The sequence below is a fragment of the Armigeres subalbatus genome, chromosome 2, assembly GCF_024139115.2.
Source record: "Armigeres subalbatus isolate Guangzhou_Male chromosome 2, GZ_Asu_2, whole genome shotgun sequence".
Taxonomy (NCBI): Eukaryota; Metazoa; Arthropoda; class Insecta; order Diptera; family Culicidae; genus Armigeres; species Armigeres subalbatus.
Window position 1 is genome coordinate 234,030 of NC_085140.1, and position 20,153 is coordinate 254,182.

At 42.6% G+C, this 20,153-nt stretch overlaps 2 protein-coding genes across 2 annotated transcripts; one reads left to right on the forward strand and one right to left on the reverse strand.

Annotated features, from left to right (window-relative positions):
- Nucleotides 1–5,917: 5,917 nt before the first annotated feature.
- Nucleotides 5,918–9,142, forward strand: LOC134213912 (zinc finger protein-like 1 homolog). The gene is made up of 5 exons (XM_062693380.1): nt 5,918–6,194; nt 6,257–6,368; nt 6,427–6,620; nt 6,680–6,866; nt 8,702–9,142. Exons 1-5 carry the CDS (start codon nt 6,093–6,095, stop codon nt 8,983–8,985), a joined length of 879 nt encoding a protein of 292 aa, XP_062549364.1. The 5' UTR covers nt 5,918–6,092; the 3' UTR covers nt 8,986–9,142.
- LOC134213911 (sperm-associated antigen 1) lies at nt 9,117–12,253 on the reverse strand. The gene is made up of 3 exons (XM_062693379.1): nt 11,404–12,253; nt 11,215–11,342; nt 9,117–9,449 (listed from the first exon to the last, which is right to left on the reverse strand). Exons 1-3 carry the CDS (start codon nt 12,143–12,145, stop codon nt 9,123–9,125), a joined length of 1,197 nt encoding a protein of 398 aa, XP_062549363.1. The 5' UTR covers nt 12,146–12,253; the 3' UTR covers nt 9,117–9,122.
- Between the last annotated feature and the right edge of the window lie 7,900 nt (nt 12,254–20,153).

Here is a 20,153-nt window from a genome sequence, read left to right on the forward strand (position 1 = left end):
ACAGAACGTTCCCAATGCACCATTCGACGGTTCCGATGCACGAGATGAGGCTGAGCGTTTGATCTTCGATGTTCCTGAGGCGTACAAGGAAATCGCTGGACGAGCTGACGAAACCCTTTGGCAGCAAGCAATCGGTGAAGAATTGCAGTCGTTGGCGGACAACCATGTTTGGCGATTGGTGAGATGTCCAGCTGGCGTGGTTCCGCTTAAATCGAAATGGGTCTTCAGAGTCAAGCCAGACGACCGAGGCGAACCAGTTCGTTACAAGGCACGCCTGGTGGCGAAAGGATTCCTGCAGAAGGCCGGCATCGACTACAACGAAACGTATTCCCCGTAGCGAAGTTGACCACAATCCGAACCGTTCTTGCTGTAGCAGTCCACCGAAGGATGCACGTTCACCAACTCGATGTGAAGACCGCGTTCCTGTACGGTGAGCTGGAAGAAGATGTGTATATGGCCATACCTGAAGGCATTACGGCACCACCGCACCTCGTATGCAAGCTGGAACGTTCACTCTACGGACTGAAGCAAAGCCCGCGCTGTTGGAACAGCAAGCTGAACGACCTCCTACTGGATTTCGGCTTTACTCGTTCGCGACACGACTACTGTCTGTATACCAGGATCGACGATCGAGGGAGGGTATTCATCATCATCTATGTGGACGATTTGCTGATCGCATCCGATCGGCTAAACCTGGTGCAGGAAATCAAGCGTGCACTGTTCAAGAAGCTTCAGATGACGGACTGCGGCGGTATAAACCACTTCCTCGGAATCAAGATCCGATACGATAGCGCCACCGGTAAGATGTCCCTGATGCAAGAAGCTGCTGTGGACCGTGTTCTAGCAAAGTTCGGAATGCAAGAGTGCAATCCCGTCAAGACTCCAATGGAGAAGGGCTGTCTCCTACCGGCGCGATCTGTAAATCCTGTGTCGCATCCGTACCGTGAGTTGCTGGGCAGCCTTATGTACACAATGTTGTGTGTCCGACCCGACATATGCTATGCGGTTGGATACCTGGGGCGCTTCAAACATCAACCTGGTGAAACTCACTGGCAAGCGCTGAAGAGAGTAGTTCGGTACATGAAGGGTACGAAGAACCTCAAACTTCAGTACAAGCAGCACAAGGACGCTGAGGCATTAGTCGGATACGCAGACGCTGACTGGGCGTCGGACACTGAAGATAGAAAATCTATTAGCGGCTACATTTTCAAGGTTTATGGTAACACCGTGTCCTGGGCTAGCCGCAAGCAACAAACCGTTGCGCTATCGTCGTGCGAAGCAGAGTATGCAGCCTTGAGTGCCGCGGCTTCCGAAGGGCTGTGGCTGCACGGAATCCTCCAGGACCTCAAACAAGTCCAACCGAATATGGCGTTCAAAATTTTGAAGACAACCGTGGCTGCATTTCAATGGCCGCCAATACGGAGAACAAGCGTGTTAAGCACATTGATGTGAAGCACCACTTTCTTCGCGACCACGTAGCACAAGGACGACTTACAATTGAAGCAATTGGTACAGCAAATCAGATAGCGGACACGTTCACCAAACCCCTGGAACCTGGACGTTTCTGCGAACTAAGGACCCTCCTAGGACTTACCGATTCAGGGGGGGTGTTGGAGTAAATCGGCAACAAAGTATGCTGATGACCTCCTTGGAGACCGAAGGCCTCCATAGCAACATAAGTTTTATTGAATAAACAATTGTAGCAAATTTTCATTCCTGTTCAAGCTCTCCACCGAACAAGTTTAATAAATAGTTTTCTGCTGTTAAACTGCTGTTCTATTTTATTCCGACCATCAAGAGTTTAAGCCCAAAAGAGTTCAAATCGGGTCATAGACGGCTGAGATATTGGTGTGACAATTCTTCATTAAAATCGGTTCACGGACGGCTGAGATCTTGATGTGAGATTTTTGTAACGCACACACATACGCACACACGCACACACGCACACACACACATACATACATGTGCTCAGTTCGTCGAGCTGAGTTGATTGGTATATACGACTTGGGTCTCCGAGCCTCGGATAAAAAGTCGGTTTTTCAAGCGATCTTTATACCCTTCTTAGGGTGTAAGAAGGGTAATAAGAAGGGTAAAAAGGGATATTTCTGGAAATTTAACAATTTTTAAAAAATACAAAAAGACTGCAGATTTGATTTGCCGCCTTAAATGGCAATATTACAGCTTCTGTTTAAGCCCAAAAGAGTTCAAATCGGGTCATAGACGGCTGAGAAATTGGTGTGACAATTCTTCATTAGTAGTCTGAAAATATGTCTCTTATTCGTATTTCACAGATATCTCTGAAACCGAATTTCCAATTGCTGAAAAAAATGAATGGGTCCAATGACAAAAACAGAGCTTTCGTTTAAAGATAAAATCCCACAAATCGGCCCAAGGACGACTGAGATCTTGATGGGACATATTTTACCAATGTGTGAAGTTGATACGTCTAATGCTTTATGTTCGTATTTCAGAGATATCTCCGGAACCCAATGTCTAATTGCAAAAACAAAATACAATGGGTTCAATGGCAAAGTCATAGCTTTCGTTTAAAGATAAAATCATGCAAATTGGTTTACAGACGGCTGAGATATTCATGTGACATTATTTTGTTAGTTTTCTGAAAATGCACTTCATGTTCGTATTTCTCACATATCTCTGGAACCAAATGTCCGATTGCAAAAAAATTGAACTCGTACAATGACAAAGTCATAGCTTTCGTTTAGTGTTAAAATCGTGCAAATCGGTTCACGGACGGCTGAGATCTTGATGTGAGATTTTTGTAACGCACACACATACGCACACACGCACACACGCACACACACACACACCCATACATACATGTGCTCAGTTCGTCGAGCTGAGTTGATTGGTATATACGACTTGGGTCTCCGGGCCTCGGATAAAAAGTCGGTTTTTCAAGCGATCTTTATACCCTTCTTAGGGTGTAAGAAGGGTAAAAAGGGATATTTCTGGAAATTTAACAATTTTTAAAAAATACAAAAAGACTGCAGATTTGATTTGCCGCCTTAAATGGCAATATTACAGCTTCTGTTTAAGCCCAAAAGAGTTCAAATCGGGTCATAGACGGCTGAGAAATTGGTGTGACAATTCTTCATTAGTAGTCTGAAAATATGTCTCTTATTCGTATTTCACAGATATCTCTGAAACCGAATTTCCAATTGCTGAAAAAAATGAATGGGTCCAATGACAAAAACAGAGCTTTCGTTTAAAGATAAAATCGCACAAATCGGCCCAAGGACGACTGAGATCTTGATGGGACATATTTTACCAATGTGTGAAGTTGATACGTCTAATGCTTTATGTTCGTATTTCAGAGATATCTCCGGAACCCAATGTCTAATTGCAAAAACAAAATACAATGGGTTCAATGGCAAAGTCATAGCTTTCGTTTAAAGATAAAATCATGCAAATTGGTTTACAGACGGCTGAGATATTCATGTGACATTATTTTGTTAGTTTTCTGAAAATGCACTTCATGTTCGTATTTCTCACATATCTCTGGAACCAAATGTCCGATTGCAAAAAAAATTGAACTCGTACAATGACAAAGTCATAGCTTTCGTTTAGTGTTAAAATCGTGCAAATCGGTCCACGGACGGCTGAGATCTTGATGTGAGATTTTTGTAACGCACACACATACGCACACACGCACACACGCACACACACACACACACACACACACACATACATACATGTGCTCAGTTCGTCGAGCTGAGTTGATTGGTATATACGACTTGGGTCTCCGAGCCTCGGATAAAAAGTCGGTTTTTCAAGCGATCTTTATACCCTTCTTAGGGTGTAAGAAGGGTAAAAAAAGGATATTTCTGGAAATTTAACAATTTTGAAAAAATACAAAAAGACTGCAGATTTGATTTGCCGCCTTAAATGGAAATATTATAGCTTCTGTTTAAGCCCAAAAGAGTTCAAATCGGGTCATAGACGGCTGAGAAATTGGTGTGACAATTCTTCATTAGTAGTCTGAAAATATGTCTCTTATTCGTATTTCACAGATATCTCTGAAACCGAATTTCCAATTGCTGAAAAAAATGAATGGGTCCAATGACAAAAACAGAGCTTTCGTTTAAAGATAAAATCGCACAAATCGGCCCAAGGACGACTGAGATCTTGATGGGACATATTTTACCAATGTGTGAAGTTGATACGTCTAATGCTTTATGTTCGTATTTCAGAGATATCTCCGGAACCCAATGTCTAATTGCAAAAACAAAATACAATGGGTTCAATGGCAAAGTCATAGCTTTCGTTTAAAGATAAAATCATGCAAAATGGTTTACAGACGGCTGAGATATTCATGTGACATTATTTTGTTAGTTTTCTGAAAATGCACTTCATGTTCGTATTTCTCACATATCTCTGGAACCAAATGTCCGATTGCAAAAAAAAATGAACTCGTACAATGACAAAGTCATAGCTTTCGTTTAGTGTTAAAATCGTGCAAATCGGTTCACGGACGGCTGAGATCTTGATGTGAGATTTTTGTAACGCACACACATACGCACACACGCACACACACACACACATACATACATGTGCTCAGTTCGTCGAGCTGAGTTGATTGGTATATACGACTTGGGTCTCCGAGCCTCGGATAAAAAGTCGGTTTTTCAAGCGATCTTTATACCCTTCTTAGGGTGTAAGAAGGGTAAAAAGAATCAAAAATTCAACCAGTCAGCCCAGAATCACAATTCTTATGCTAAAATAAGCCTCCTGTCAAATGTTCAGCTAATAATTTTTAAAATTAAATAATTTTTGGATGTGAACCATTCCACCGATTCGTTTAACTTTCAGTTAAAATTTGACAGTTCGATGGTTATTCCGCCGTGGTTGAAAACAACCCTCCTCCGGAGTATTTCAATATTAGACATTATCAATATTAGACGTGATGATGAAGCGATGAAAAGCGATACTGAATCCTTCGAGTGCTTTTGTTAAAACTCTCCTTGCAATGTAACTTCTTCTATGAAATATTGATACAATCTGCCAGAATTATATGTATTTTGGGATATCAATATTAGACGTGATGCACGTGAAATATTCAGAATAAACATTTTATTCAAATTCAAATCATGCTTAATAAAACACTCAGATATATAAAATTTCTTTTATTTTACTTTTCTTAATAAATGACAAACAAAATCGATCTGTACTTGAACCATAGCATCAACTGTTACTGTATCCCAAACATAATTTCAATTCCCTTGAAGTAGATTATTTAAACTTAAAAGATACGGTTGTACTATTGTTCGGGTGTGAAATTTGTTCGAGAAAAGTTGAATTCTGATACGGTTAACATTCTTAGGCTGTAAACAATTCCACCGATTCGTTTAACTTTTAGTTAAAATTTGACAGTTCGATGGTTATTTTCCCATCGTGGTTAACATTTTACTCCGAAGCCAACCCATTTGAGTTTTGACAGATTGAAAGTTATTTGGAGCGTAATGGATTTGGCGCCAATTTTCTCGCGAACAAAGTTTAACTATCGAATTGTCAAATCTAACCATGCTCCGGAGCAGAGTTATTTTTAACCACGGCGAAATAACTATCGAACTGTCAAATTTTAACTAAAAGTTAAACGAATCGGTGGAATGGTTCACAGCCTTAACAACCCATTGTTTGTATGGTCGAGCCCTATAGACAACGGTTATCATTACGGTCGAAACTTTATCCAGAAACAGTTAGCTTAAGGTACTAATTACCATACTGATTATGGTTTTGAAAGGAACATAAACCGTATTTAATGAAGTTTTGTTATGGTTGAGTGGTTTTGCACTTCATTTTATGACAACAAAGATACGTAATTTTTGCACGATCCCCGTCGCGTTAACGCGCTGATGGCTTGCCCCTAACTTCAGTCACAGGCGGACAACTGACGGTTGCGGATGCTGTCAAAATATTTTTTGTGATTGATTTTTCTTCGGATGTACGTGGCTGATGTTTTGAATGAGAAATCGATAGTTTTTGAAACTGTTTTTACGGTTTTTACAGAATTTCAATTTCAATATCGAGACAATACGAATATAGAGTAATAACTCTTAAAACATTTTTCCATTATGGGTTTGTGCAAGTGTCCCAAACGACAAGTTACTACGCAATTTTGCTTTGAGCACCGAGTGAACGTCTGTGAAAATTGCATGGTGGTAAATCATACAAAGGTAGGAATCATCCAGTCAAAAGCAAATAGCGATAAAAATACAAATTTCGGGTTACTTTCCAGTGCACGGTTCAATCCTACATTCAATGGCTGAAGGATAGTGATTTTGATTCTTCTTGTACCCTGTGCGGAAATCCTTTGGATGACGAGGACTGTGTTCGACTTATCTGTTATCGTAAGTTACCGAAACCGTGCAAAACAGGATTTCATTAAATTTTTCATATCCATTTCAGATGTCTTTCATTGGAAATGTTTAAACGCAAAACAGCAGTCGTTACCGGCAAACACTGCGCCCGGGGGTCACACCTGTCCCACTTGTAGCGATCCTATTTTTCCACCGGTTAATCTCGTCTCGCCGGTGGCGGATGTTCTCCGCACCAGACTAGGACAAGTGAACTGGGCGAGAAACGTCCTTGAGCTTCCTCTGGTATGGTAACAATACAACATACAACATTTGCGATGTAATCAAAGTCTAACCGATTTCAGCTCACGGACGATAAGTCGGATTATGCCGCCTTCGACACTGCAACAACTTCTGCGGGCATCCACAATGGAAGTACCTTTGCCTCCAGTATGGCTCAAACGCGAACGACCGAACGACCCGTCAGCCCTCACTCTATTGTCAACATGGACACGTATGTTAATAACGCATCCGCTGCGATGGATTTTCAAGGTAAGATTTATAAATTTTATGATCACGATTCTTGTTTTTCTGCGTATAATATTGTGATTAGCATCCATTAATGATTGATTATGGAACAATTAATAGCTATTGGATAACGGTGTTTTAATACATTCATTAATCGAATACAGTAAACAGATCATTTTTGCGTAGTGTTATACGATGTAAAATCTGCCAAACCGAGACCTAGCTGAATTCGTTTTTCTACCAAGGCAAATAAGTTGTGGAAATTGAAAGTTTCATCGTACTCTCAGGCTAGAATAATGTGTTTGTCTTCTAATTTCATTCACTTCATTTTCTTTTCATCCTATTTTGTTTCATCAAATGCCTTAACAAATACAACTTTTTGTATCGATCTGCGTTTTTCATATAAACTTGTAAATATATTTAATTTCTTCATATCCCTCTACTGCTCTTGTACCCTTGAAATAAAACACAATCTTGAGTAAATTTGGCCTACAATCGAATGGTTTTGAAATCTTCCACAATATGACAATATTTATGTTATCTAATTATGCGAGGTGAACCGGCCCAGGGCCGAAAACCTCATTAATAAAGATAATAATAATAATAATGTTATCTAATGAACTAATTACACAGGGGAACAAAATTTAACCTTTTGCGGGTCCTCAGAACCAATTGATGTGTCTTCAATAGATTTTGGCTCGCTGAATCCGAATCTGTCCTCCGATATGCTCGTGTTAGAGATATTGCTAGATTAATATCGTTAATTTGAAGAATTTGGCATTTTTCGAAGGATTTTCTTGTAGTATATAAACATTATTTTAGGTCAATCAATACCCGAAACGGTATAAGCATATCTGATCTAATGAATTTTCATCAGATTTGCAAGTTACAATAGTTTTCTATCCGGTTTTCCTTGAATTTAAGTTCAGTGAAATTATTTTAAAAATATTCCATACAAGTCCGTTTCAAAAACTTGCATGCAAACGCCATCACCACCAGTTCGAAGCCACCAAAAATTCAACAACATACGGCCAGAGGAACTGAGATTGACGATTAAAGGTTGCATGAAGAAGAAGTCGAAGGATTTTTCGATTTAAAATTTTATTTTATGATATCATACTTGATATACAGTATAAGAAAAGTCCAACCCCGTACTGCTTTCCGTTTTTAATTAAATCGTTTCTAGAAATTTTGAGAAGAGTTTTAAAAAAATTTCCGTATGCTTCCCCGTGCAATATTTTTCTAAGATCACGTAATAATGAACACGTAAACTGCCCTTCTATGCATAGTTGCACCATGATTTATTTAAACAAAAAAAAACTTTGGTTTAATTTGTCTCACTGCTAATAATTATTAAAATTATAATTTATCCTAATATCCCATTCGGTAAGCGGTTAGTTTGAACACCAAAGCACCTTTTTGTAGCACCTCATGGTACAGTCCCTAACATTTAGGAAACGGCCGCATACCAATCAAATGGCTGGATTTTTTTTTGCCATTTCTACAAACTTACAGTGATATGCAAAATGGTTAGTAGGTACTAGAAATCAACAAACGCGGTTTTAAAGTATCCGAGTATAAAATATTGGGCGCAAAAGTAGGGGGTACACATGATCCTTCTCCCTAAGACAAAGAATGTCTGAACAAGGTTGACGTGACATGCGTGATCATTAGCATCTACTCCATTGGTAAACCCATCCAATATCCCAGGAAATTATTTGTCTACCAGGAATATGACTGCTGTTCCTCGATTTTTGAAGAGCCATAACCTGACGAACATATAAATTGTAACACTGTGCATTGGTGGTCTATTTATATGTCTCCAAGAGAAAACTAACAACCAAATATTTTACTTCCAGCGAGCAGTCGACGCCCATTGCTGGCTAGAGAGTCTCCGATAGGGGCATCCGATCGAGACGACAAAAAATACAAGCGAAGAACACCCCAGGAAATATTCTCCCGCTGGTCCAGAAGACTTTATGCCCCCTCCTCCAAACCGCCGTGGAGACGAACATGGTTTCTGGTACTCGGGGGCTGCATTGGTTTCGTTTGCATCATTTATGTGCTGACCACATTAGGACGTCGCGGCGGAGATGGTGAAGTGAGTCTTATTTACAATCGCAATCTCCCACATGAAGAATGATGAAAAGCGAGAAACGGTGATTACTGAAGTAGGTACTATTCCAAAATAAACACAGATCAGTCTTTTTACTGTATAAACATTATTATTGTAATCGTTATTTTTGTCTAACAATACATTTCTAATGCTGCATAATTAAATTAAATTTCTTCAATGAGAACTTTCTTTGTTGGACGCGGTAAAATGTCAATTTTCTTATCCTGTAGCTCTGCAGTTTTGGCCTTCTCGACTATAGTGGATGTCGTTGTTTTCAAACTTTGCATCATCTCCGGTAGTTTGTCTTTTATAATCTTTTTGGGTTTGACCAAAGCCGCGTATCCATCGTCGCTGGTCTCGTCTTCAATCTGTACTTGAAAAGAATTCGCCGGGGGAAGATCTGGGAGCTGGCGACGAAGTTCTTCTATTGCGCCGCTAGCTTGTATGCTGTTGGGGTCCAATTGTAGGATGCGGCAATATATATGGTAGGCCTATAAAAGTACATGGGATGTAAAGATAAATAAATAAATCGAGATGTTGCTGGAGTAAAAATATATTAGGGTAAGTATACCGGTTTTGGCCAACCCTGAAAATGAACTTTATCCCAAAAATTGTCAATCAGTTTTAACAGCGAAAAAAGATAAGGTTTTATCTCCTGTTAGAGCTAATAAAACCGTCGAAAATTGCTTTATTTCTGGAGTTCTTTGAGAAACTTGCCAAATTAGGAACATGACCACACTGGTACAGTAACCCTAGCCTATTCAGAAAACGAGCCTTGTCACTTGATAAATAGTTTCTTGATATCGAAGTTGAAACATATGAACTGAACTAGTAATTATTGACAACTTTTAAGCTGAAAGATGATTTTTGCCTTTCTCGTACAACAAAGTTGTACCGAAAGGCTATCATCAAACTCCAAAAACGAACTTTTTATAGAAGCCTCGGAGACCCAAGTGTTATATACCAATCGACTCAGCTCGACGAACTGAGGACATGTCTGTCTATCTGTATGTATGTGTGTGCACAAAAGCTAAGTAAAACATTAGACAAGTTTTCATATAGTAATCCTTAACCGATTTTCTCAACGGTGCACCAACTCGCTCGCATAAAGCAGAAGGTGAATCGCGGATTCCTAACGGGTAAATCGACTGGTATGATTCTCCTCGATGTTGAGAAGGCGTACGGTTCCGTATGGCAAAACTCTTCCGATCGAATCTGCAGCTCTACCTGGTTAAGATTATCCAATCATTCCTGTCAAATCGGACCTTCACGGTGGCTGTAAATGGCGAGAACTCTAATGAGCACAACATACCCTTTGGAGTACCACAAGGATCAGTGCTGAGTCCTATTCTCTACAACGTCCTCACATCCGATATACTAATGGTTGATGGTGTGTCCTACGCATTCTTTGCGGATGATACTGCTTTCCTGGCGTCGGACAAAGATCCACAAATTGTTGTCACCTACCTCCAAGCGGCAATGAACAACCTGGAGGAATTCTAACGGAAATGGCGCATCAAGCTTAATTCTGGGAAAACCCAGTCCATATTTTTTTACCAGGAGACGCGTAGCTCGATACTTCCCCGCAGATCGATAACGATCAATGGCCAACCAACTATGTGGGCCGAAGAAGTCAAGAATCTGGGAGTGGTGTTCGACAAGAAGCTCAAGTTCGACAAACATGTTAACTATATCGCTGAAAAGATAGATCGTGCTTCTAAAGCGCTTTACTCTCTGCTAAATCGTCGGTCAAAGCTACACATCAAAAACAAGTTACTGGTCGTCAAGAGTATCATCCGGCCTATAATGACCTATGCATCGGCGGTCTGGGGCAACTGCGCAAAATCTCACCGCAAGCGACTTCAGGTGAAACAGAACAAACTGCTCAAGATGGTCCTCAACTTGAACCCCTGGTATCCGACCGACGATCTGCACAAGTTGGCCGGTGTCAACACTATCGACACAAGCATCGAACGGGCTACGAGATCCTTCATAACTTCCTGTGAGTCGTCAGCAAATCCGCTCATCGAAGCACTCATCCCTTAACCCCTGTGATATTAGCCTTAAGACAATCTGAGATCTAGGGTATTTTCTTTTGCACCCTTTTCCCTAAAAAAGCTAATTGTAGCTAGTGAAATCCTGCTCAATGCTCCTTACGTCTCTTGTAATGAAATAGAATTGCTCTCAGCTGAAAGGTAATCCGTTGAACTAAGGAAATAATAAAATCATTAATTAATTTCAATTTTAAATACAAACCTCGCGACGCTCGTCATTCAGCTTGAATGCCTCAGCTTTTCGGTATAAGGCTTTTAAATTTGTGGGATCATTTTTTAAACATTCTTCACAATCAGATACTGCTTCCTTGTATCGCATCAGCTTGATATCTGCAATGAATATAATACATTGTTGAATGGTATATAAGCAAAGGATCACTAAAAAACAAACTTGTTATGGCCCGATTATTGTAGCATGCTGACATAGGAAAGCTTGCAATGCTCCTGTTGTACTCAGAGAGAGCTTGCTGATACTCTTTGCTGCGGAAATAATCGTTACCCTTTTCCTTGCACTTCATTGCCAGTATTCTCCTTTCGGCTTCAGTCAATGCGCTTAGCTCATCTGGAGGAATTTCTTGGATTATAGGACCGTTCAAGTTTCGCTCATTCTGCTTCAGAACAAACTCCTTTTGTCGTTCTTCTTCAAGGTCCATCTTCAAAAGTTCGGCGTCAGGATCGTATCGATCCCAGTTCTCATAGTCACATGATTCAATTCGTTTATGCTCCTTTGGAGTGATTTTGCAATTGGTTTCTCCGCTATTGCTGGACCTTATCGGAGGTAATTCCCTAGGTAAGCATTCCGTCTTTCCGAACAAATCACTTTGTACCTTCTGCATATCGCTTTCCCACTCCACCAGGTTTTGGGTGATTTCCTCCCAATGTCCACGTGGTGTATTGCTTTTTGTCAACAGAGGCGTTTCTTGGCGGAACAACTTTGATTTAGGTTTTATGGAGCGGAGCTGCCGTTCGGCAAACGATGTCAAATCTGGATAGTATCCTTCTTGACTCGAGCGAAGAATTTTCACGATTTTTTCCAACTCGATGGCATCAGTACACTTTTCAATGTATCCATAATCAAGATGCTCAAGAAGTATGTCGTACTTTTCCAGCAATCGTTTCGGTTTATTAGCCATTTTTCTTGTCTTGATCGTAACACTATTTATTTCGATCAAACAAATTGTACAATGTTCTATGGAAATAATTACGTTGCTAGGGTAACCAAAAGCAAATTGAAGAGCATGCGTGTTCGTTGATTTTGATGTACCTGTGTTGAGTGAAACCGTTCTTCACCAATTTTGATGGAAACTTCGGTATAAGGCGAAAAGCGGAATTATAGCGGAATAAGGGGAGGTCACGCTATGTTTGAACCGTCTGGAATAAATGTGCTGCGAGAAATCCCTCGATAATTAAAAAGAGTAGATAAAATCTAAATGACACCCAGTATAGTGAAGAAAGACGTAAGTCCTACGTCAAAAGACGAAGTGATAAACATCAACCTGGATGATTATTATTTTTGCTATATAGGAAAAACGTGTAGAGCAAATGTTATAATTGGATGCTATATTTTAGTAATTATCTTGATTTATTGAACTGGAACAAATATTATTTTCTTCTTCTGTCACCGCCTTCCTCGATTTTTCGTGGCTTTATTTTATAATTTGGGTGGGGAGGTGGTTGGGGATTCGATTCAAAATTTGATTGGAAAAATAAATAAAATATTGAGCTTTCCCAAAAAAATCTTTAAGAAAACTGATGAGTTTTACGATTTTATCAATTTATTTTTTATTTACCACTTCCTTCGATATTCACTCGGCCACGACATGGCGCCACAACTGGGTATGTTGTATGCTTCCAATTCTTTGTAGAAGAGCAGGCGAGCGGAGAGAGTCTGCCGATGATGATAGGCGCACTCACGCTTAGAGTGCATTAGGTGTGGTGGACAATCCGCTACTACCACAGCACCGTGGGGCAGCAGGGACAGCAGGGACAGCATGATGTCCAAGGGCTTGACGACCCCTCCCCAGCTGTCTGCGAGTCAGGGAGAACTGCCTAGGGCGTGGTGGGATTTAGCAGTGGGCTCTGCTAAAATCCCTCCCAAAAAACCACAAGTGCCCGTAAGCGGACTCTATCAAAGCGACTGTGTGCCGCTTCAAAAGCACAAGCCCAGGGAGTGCCAATTGGCATGTGGAGTGTCCCTACTTCGGTAGGGTAGTGCGTGAGCTGCTTCGGCAGGGAGTGAGTGATCTGTTTGTGCTGAGGCAGGAGTGTCATAGCGTGTCGCCGCCGCTATTGTCACCTCGAAGCGCAGCAGAAGTCTGAGTATGGACTGCACATGCTAAGGTAAGAGTGTCGTAGCGTAGTATCGTTGATTGGTCCCTACATACCGCTATCGACACCTCGAGGCATGGCAGTGGAGTGTTAGAGTGAGTTGTGGAGTGTACCTACTTCGGTAGGGTAGCGCGTGAGCTGCTTCGGCAGGGAGTGAGTGATCTGGTTGTGCTGAGGCAGGAGTGTCATAGCGTGTCGCCGCTATTGTCACCTCGAAGCGCAGCAGAAGTCTGAGTATGGACTGCACATGCTGAGGTAGGAGTGTCGTAGCGTAGTATCGTTGATTCGTCCCTACATACCGCTATCGACACCTCGAGGCATGGCAGTGGAGTGTTACAGTGAGCACCCGAACAAGGGTCACATGGAGCGAATGGTCTTTGGAGAAGCTGCTTCGGCGGCAGGGTAGCAGTGGGTTGTACCCACACACCTACAGTTGTGCACATGTGGTGCATGGGGAGTGTCCCTGCTTCGGCAGGGTAGCGTGTGGTCTGCTTCGGCAGTGGTGTGATTGATCTGCTCGTGCTGAGGCAGGAGTGTCGTAGCGCAATATCTGTAGGCCCAGGCAGTTACCGCTATTGACACCTCGAGGCATGGCAGCGGAGCGTCCGGGAGAGCATCCAAGTAAGACTCAAATGGAGTGAATGGTGTGCGAGCACCCAAGTCAGTCTCGCGTGGGACGAGTGCCTGTGTGAGCGATAATGAGCGAGTACGCTTAGTACTGCCGTCCCCCAGAAGTAGTACTGCGAGGTAGTTCCTGGGGAAACGATGATGGAGCCCAAGGAGTTTAGTCGGTATTACCGGTATGGTCGAGTCCGACACTCCAGTACACTTCCGTGTGGTAGTTTGGCAACTACAATGCACGTGTACTGGGTTAGTGTGTAAATGCATTCTCCCTTGCAAAAAAAAAAAAAAAAAAAAAAAACAGCACCGTTTTTGGAGGACGATAGTCAGGATGGTTACTCGGTCAACAGCAGCGCAAGTAGGATTGTAAAGTGGATCGACAGTTCGCCAAGAGACAAGGGGAAATTTTGGTCTCAGCAAACCCTGTATTCTGCAAGCAATACCGAGAGCGGTTCCAAGCAACATTGTAAGACACGTAGAGTTACATTTAGTGCCCCCCTAGGTCGCCCGGAATCGATAATATTGGATCTATAATTTCTGCATATTTCAAATCAGACCATCTAACGCTAGCGCATCACAGATGCAACAACAATGCTCTGGTAATGTGGATTACGGTGATCATTATGCGCAGTGGCGCCGGGAGTGGGTGGGACAAGTATACGCATAAATTTGCCTGGGTAGGACAGTCAAAGCATTGTCCTACCCACGATTATGATAATAACAAATGAAGTCTTTGACTGGCAAGAATCTGTGTGTTATCAAGGTGACATGAAAGTTAATCGGAGTCTTCAAAATAATCATAGGCGTTCTGGGATTCTAAAAAAATAGAGTACTGATTATTCTTTAGGACTTTTGGCGCTTTATGATCCCGAAAGCGCTCACAATGTCTAAAGCAAGAATATTTTCGGTCATTTAGTAATATGGACTCGATCATTTAAATTGGTCAATTACTCATTCCACAGGCTAAATTCCAAAATGTGTTGTACGCTGGACTTTTGGCGTGAAGGTTTTTCTACAACTCTGCCTAACAAGTCATTCTTTGAATTCCACTGATAACGGAGTTAAAGCGTTAGTTGCAGTAACTTATAATAGTTAATAACAAAGTATCAATCCTAGACTAACATTTGAAAAGGGCGTAACAGCCAAAATTTATTTCTTCTGATTATTTGTCCACATATATAACTATATATGTAGACGAAGAATCAGAAGGAATAAATTTTGGCTGTTACGTCCTTTTCAAATGTTAGTCTAGAATCATTTAATTTTAGTTGCTGCAACTAGTGCAAACAACGAACTATTAGGCAGAGTTGTAGTATGGTGAACTTCGCACTAGAAGTTCACTATACACCCAGGTTTTTTTTACACGGTTGGAATTCATTAATTTCTCGGTAAACCTGAACTTCCACTGCTTTTTAAATACCCCCTGAATTTTCTTTGATTTTTTGTGAATTTTTTGGTGGGGTTAACTCATTGTTTCGTTGACGCTGAAGGTCTCAAACGACTAAAACCAAACCGTGTAAAAAAAAACCTGGGTGTACTACGCATTTTGAAGTTCAACCTCTTTGCCGTAATCTGGAAAAGTGACGTAACAGCCATTTTACAACATGCATGTTTTCCATTTTTCTGTTAAAGAGCTCGAAGAGTAGTACTCGTTAACACCATTTTTGGAAAATGGCGTATACGTCACTTTTTCAGATTACGGCAGCTCTGGAATGAGTTATTGAGAAACTACTAAATGATCAAAAATATCTTTGGTCTAAAAGTTTTCCAGAAGTGAAAGAATAGTTGTTCAAATCATCAAATGTGATTAATTAAAAATGTTGAAAGCTATGGTAAATAAGTACGTTTAAATGGATTATTAGAAGCCCTCGGAAAAAAGTTTTCTACAAACCTCAAAAGATTAATTGAAAACTGAAGGAAAACAGATCTGCTTCGTTATGAATTATTTATTTATTCTCAGACTAAGGCCGGAATGGCCTGTGCTGCACATAAAAGTCTTCTCCATTCAGCTCGGTCCATGGCTGCACTTCGCCAACCACGCAGTCTGCGGAGGGTACGCAAATCGTCCTCCACCTGATCGATCCACCTGGCCCGCTGTGCACCTCGCCTTCTTGTTCCCGTCGCATCATTGTCGAGAACCATTTTCACCGGATTACTGTCCGACATTCTGACTACGTACGCGGCCCACTGCAATCTTCGGATTTTCGCGGTGTGAACGATGGATGGTTCTCCCAACAGTTGATGCAACTCGTGGTTCATTCGCCTCCTCCACGTACCGTCCGCCATCTGTACTCCACCATAGATGGTACGCAACACTTTCCTTTCAAAAACTCCCAGTGCGCGTTGGTCCTCCACGAGCATCGTCCAGGTCTCGTGTCCGTAGAGAACTACCGGTCTTATAAGCGTTTTGTAGATAATCAGTTTGATACGGCGGCGAACTCTATTCGATCGAAGCGTCTTGTGGAGTCCAAAGTACGTACGATTTCCAGCCACTATGCGCCTCCGAATTTCTCTGATGGTATCGTTATCGGCGGTCACCAGTGAGCCCAAGTACACGAATTCTTCAACCACCTCGATTTCGTCACCACCGATAGAAACTCGTGGTGGGTGGCTTACATTGACCTTTCTTGAGCCTCTTCCTATCATGTACTTCGTCTTCGACGTGTTGATGACTAGTGCAATCCGTTTAGCTTCGCTTTTCAGTCTGATGTAGGCTTCCTCCATCCTCTCAAAGTTACGTGCCATGATATCAATGTCGTCGGCGAAACCAAATAACTGGACGGACTTCGTGAAAATCGTACCACTCGTGTCAATCCCTGCCCTTCGTATTACTCCCTCCAAAGCGATGTTGAATAGCAGACACGAAAGACCATCACCTTGCCGTAACCCTCTACGCGTTTCGAAGGGACTCGAGAATGCCCCTGAAACTCGAACTACGCACATCACCCGATCCATCGTCGCCTTGAGCAACCGTATCAGTTTATCCGGAAATCCGTTTTCGTGCATTAGCTGCCATAGCTGGTCCCGATAGATTGTATCATATGCGGCTTTGAAGTCGATAAATAGATGATGTGTGGGCACGTTGTATTCGCGGCATTTCTGCAATACCTGACGTATGGCGAACACCTGGTCTGTGGTAGAGCGTTCACCCATAAATCCCGCCTGGTACTGCCCCACGAACTCTCTTGCAATTGGTGTTAGTCGGTGGCATAAAATTTGGGAGAGTACCTTGTAGGCGGCGTTCAGCAATGTGATTTCGCGGTAGTTGCTACAATCCAGCTTATCGCCCTTTTTGTAGATGGGACACACGAGACCTTCCATCCCCTCCTGCGGCAGAACCTCATCCTCCCAAACCTTGGTAATCACACAGTGCAGCGCTCTAGCCAGTGCTTCACCACCGTGTTTAAACAGCTCTCCTGGTAGTTGGTCAACTCCAGCGGCTTTGTTGTTTTTCAGCCGGTCGATTCCTCCTGGATTTCCTGGAGATTCGGAGCCGGAAGTCGCATGTCCTGCGCGCGTGCTCCTAGGTTCATTACCATACCGCCACCGTTGTCTGCCATATCGCCATTCAGGTGCTCTTCGTAGTGCTGCCGCCACCTTTGGATCACCTCACGCTCGTTTGTAAGAAGGTTCCCGTTTATGTCCTTACACATATCGGGCTGTGGCACGTGGCCCTTACGTGAACGGTTTAACTTCTCATAGAACTTTCGTGCGTTATTAGCGCGGTACAGTTCCTCCGTCTCTTCACGGTCTCGATCTTCCTGCTGACGCTTCTTCCTCCGGAAAATCGAGTTTTGTCTGTTCCGCGCCCGTTTGTATCGTGCCTCGTACGCCCTCGTGCGGTGTTGCAGCAATCTCGCCCATGCTGCATTCTTCCTCGCCCATGCTGCATTCCTCAACTAACTGCTCACATTCGCCGTCATACCAGTCGTTTCTCTGATCCGGAGCCACCGTGCCTAGTGCAGCGGTTGCGGTGCTTCCAATGGCGGATCGAATATCTCTCCAGCCATCTTCAAGAGATGCTGCGCCTAGCTGCTCTTCCGTTGGGAGTGCCACTTCCAGCTGCTGCGCGTAGTCTTGGGCTAGTCTACCGTTTTGCAGCCGCCCAATGTTTAGCCGAGGCGGACGACTCCGACGCGTGTTGATCACCGTCGAGAGTTTTGAGCGCAGACATTCTGCAACGAGGTAGTGGTCGGATTCAATATTCGCACTGCGGTAAGTGCGTACGTTCGTGATGTCGGAGAAGAATTTACCGTCGATTAGAACGTGGTCGATTTGGTTTTCCGTTACTTGATTAGGTGATTTCCATGTGGCCTTGTGGATATTCTTGCGGGGGAAGAAAGTGCTTCGGACTACCATTCCGCGGGAGGCTGCAAAGTTTATGCATCGTTGGCCGTTGTCGTTCGATACGGTATGCAGACTATCCGGTCCGATGACCGGTCTATACATTTCCTCCCTTCCTACCTGAGCGTTCATGTCACCGATGACGATTTTGACGTCCCGCAGTGGGCATCCATCGTATGTCTTCTCCAGCTGCGCATAGAACGCTTCTTTCTCGTCGTCGGATCTCCCTTCGTGTGGGCAGTGCACGTTGATGATGCTATAGTTGAAGAAACGGCCTTTTATCCTCAGCTTGCACATCCTTGCGTTGATTGGGTGCCACCCAATCACGCGTTGGCATATCTTTCCCAACACTATGAAGCCGGTTCCCAGCTCGTTGGTGGTGCCACAGCTTTGGTAGAAGGTAGCCGCTCGATGCCCGCTTTTCTACACTTTCTGTCCTGTTCAGCAGATTTCCTGCAGCGCTACGACATCGAAGTTGCGGGGATCCCAGCCAACACAAAGTCGCATATGCTAGCGAATAAGTGTACAAGGTGGAGGCGATATAGGCGTATTCCTCCATTTGACTGCATGCAAAGTGCACGTATATGGCCTGCACTTTGTACACTTATTCGCTATTATATACGATCTTGTGTTTGCTGGGATGTAATTCATCGTAGATTATCCTGTCGCAACCTGCGAAGCCTAGCGACTTGCAGTTCCATGTTCCAAGTTTTCAATCGTGATCCTTTATTCGTCGCCTAGGTCGTTGCCGATTGTATCGAGTCGTATTATCTTCTATGTCGTTCGTAATGGTTGTTTTTAAAGGCGGCTTATTGGGCCTGCGCAAACCTCCTGTCTCGTCGGAGGGCCGTCGTGTCAGGGCTGTTTAGCGTCCCACCTAACACCAGGACTTGGGCTTGTGCGCTTTGAGCTGCACACGGTCGCTTTGGCGGAGCCTACTTGCGGATACATGCAGCTTTTTATAGAGGTTTAACAGGGCCCACTGTCAAACCCCACCACATCCTAGGCAGGCGCCACAACTCGCAGATGGCCTGGGGAGGGATCGTCAAGCCCTTGCTGCCCCCTCGAATTATGAGCTCCCATAAAGATTCTTAGACAATCTTACGATTTCTGGGATGTCCGCTTTGAATCGGTTTTTCTGAATGTTAATAAGAAAAATCAAATAAGTTGATTGAACCCAATGCAAATTTCGACTTTTATTGGAAGTTTGTAATAATGTTCGACAATCATAAGAATTCAAATTGTATGTCATACTTCATAGCAATCCTTGAACAATCTTGGAAAAACAATATTTGTCCTGAAAATCGTTACTGATTAAGTTGCTGCCGCAAGTATATCTGTCTCATGTTGATATGGATGGACATTAGAGTGATTCAAATTTTGACTTTTTCGCTCCCCCATGCTTAAACGATGGCATTTGCTATTAAAATAATCTTCCTAAATTTTTAGCTAATTTGGTTGTAATTTGACTGAGCACATGCAGTTTGAAGTTTGTATGAAAATTACTATGAAAACTGTATTTTTTGTGGAAACCCGTTCCGCAGCGTTGTTCAGTAAGTTCTAAAATACATGAATGCACTGCCAATATAGAAAATTTAGCAAGGAAACAGATCGTCTTTGTTGCGAAACGATTTGATGCTGGCATGAAAAGTTATTACGGAAAAACCGAATGGTGGGAAATTCAATTTAACATGTAAAAGAATAACATCAATATCAATAATGAGCAATTTAGTTTTCTTTATAACTTTGCTTACAACAGTCAGATCGTTTCGCAACAATCACTGACTTTCAGCTTAAGAAGCATTCTAAAAAGCTGAAGTGTAGATTATATTCAAATAGTTTATGGGC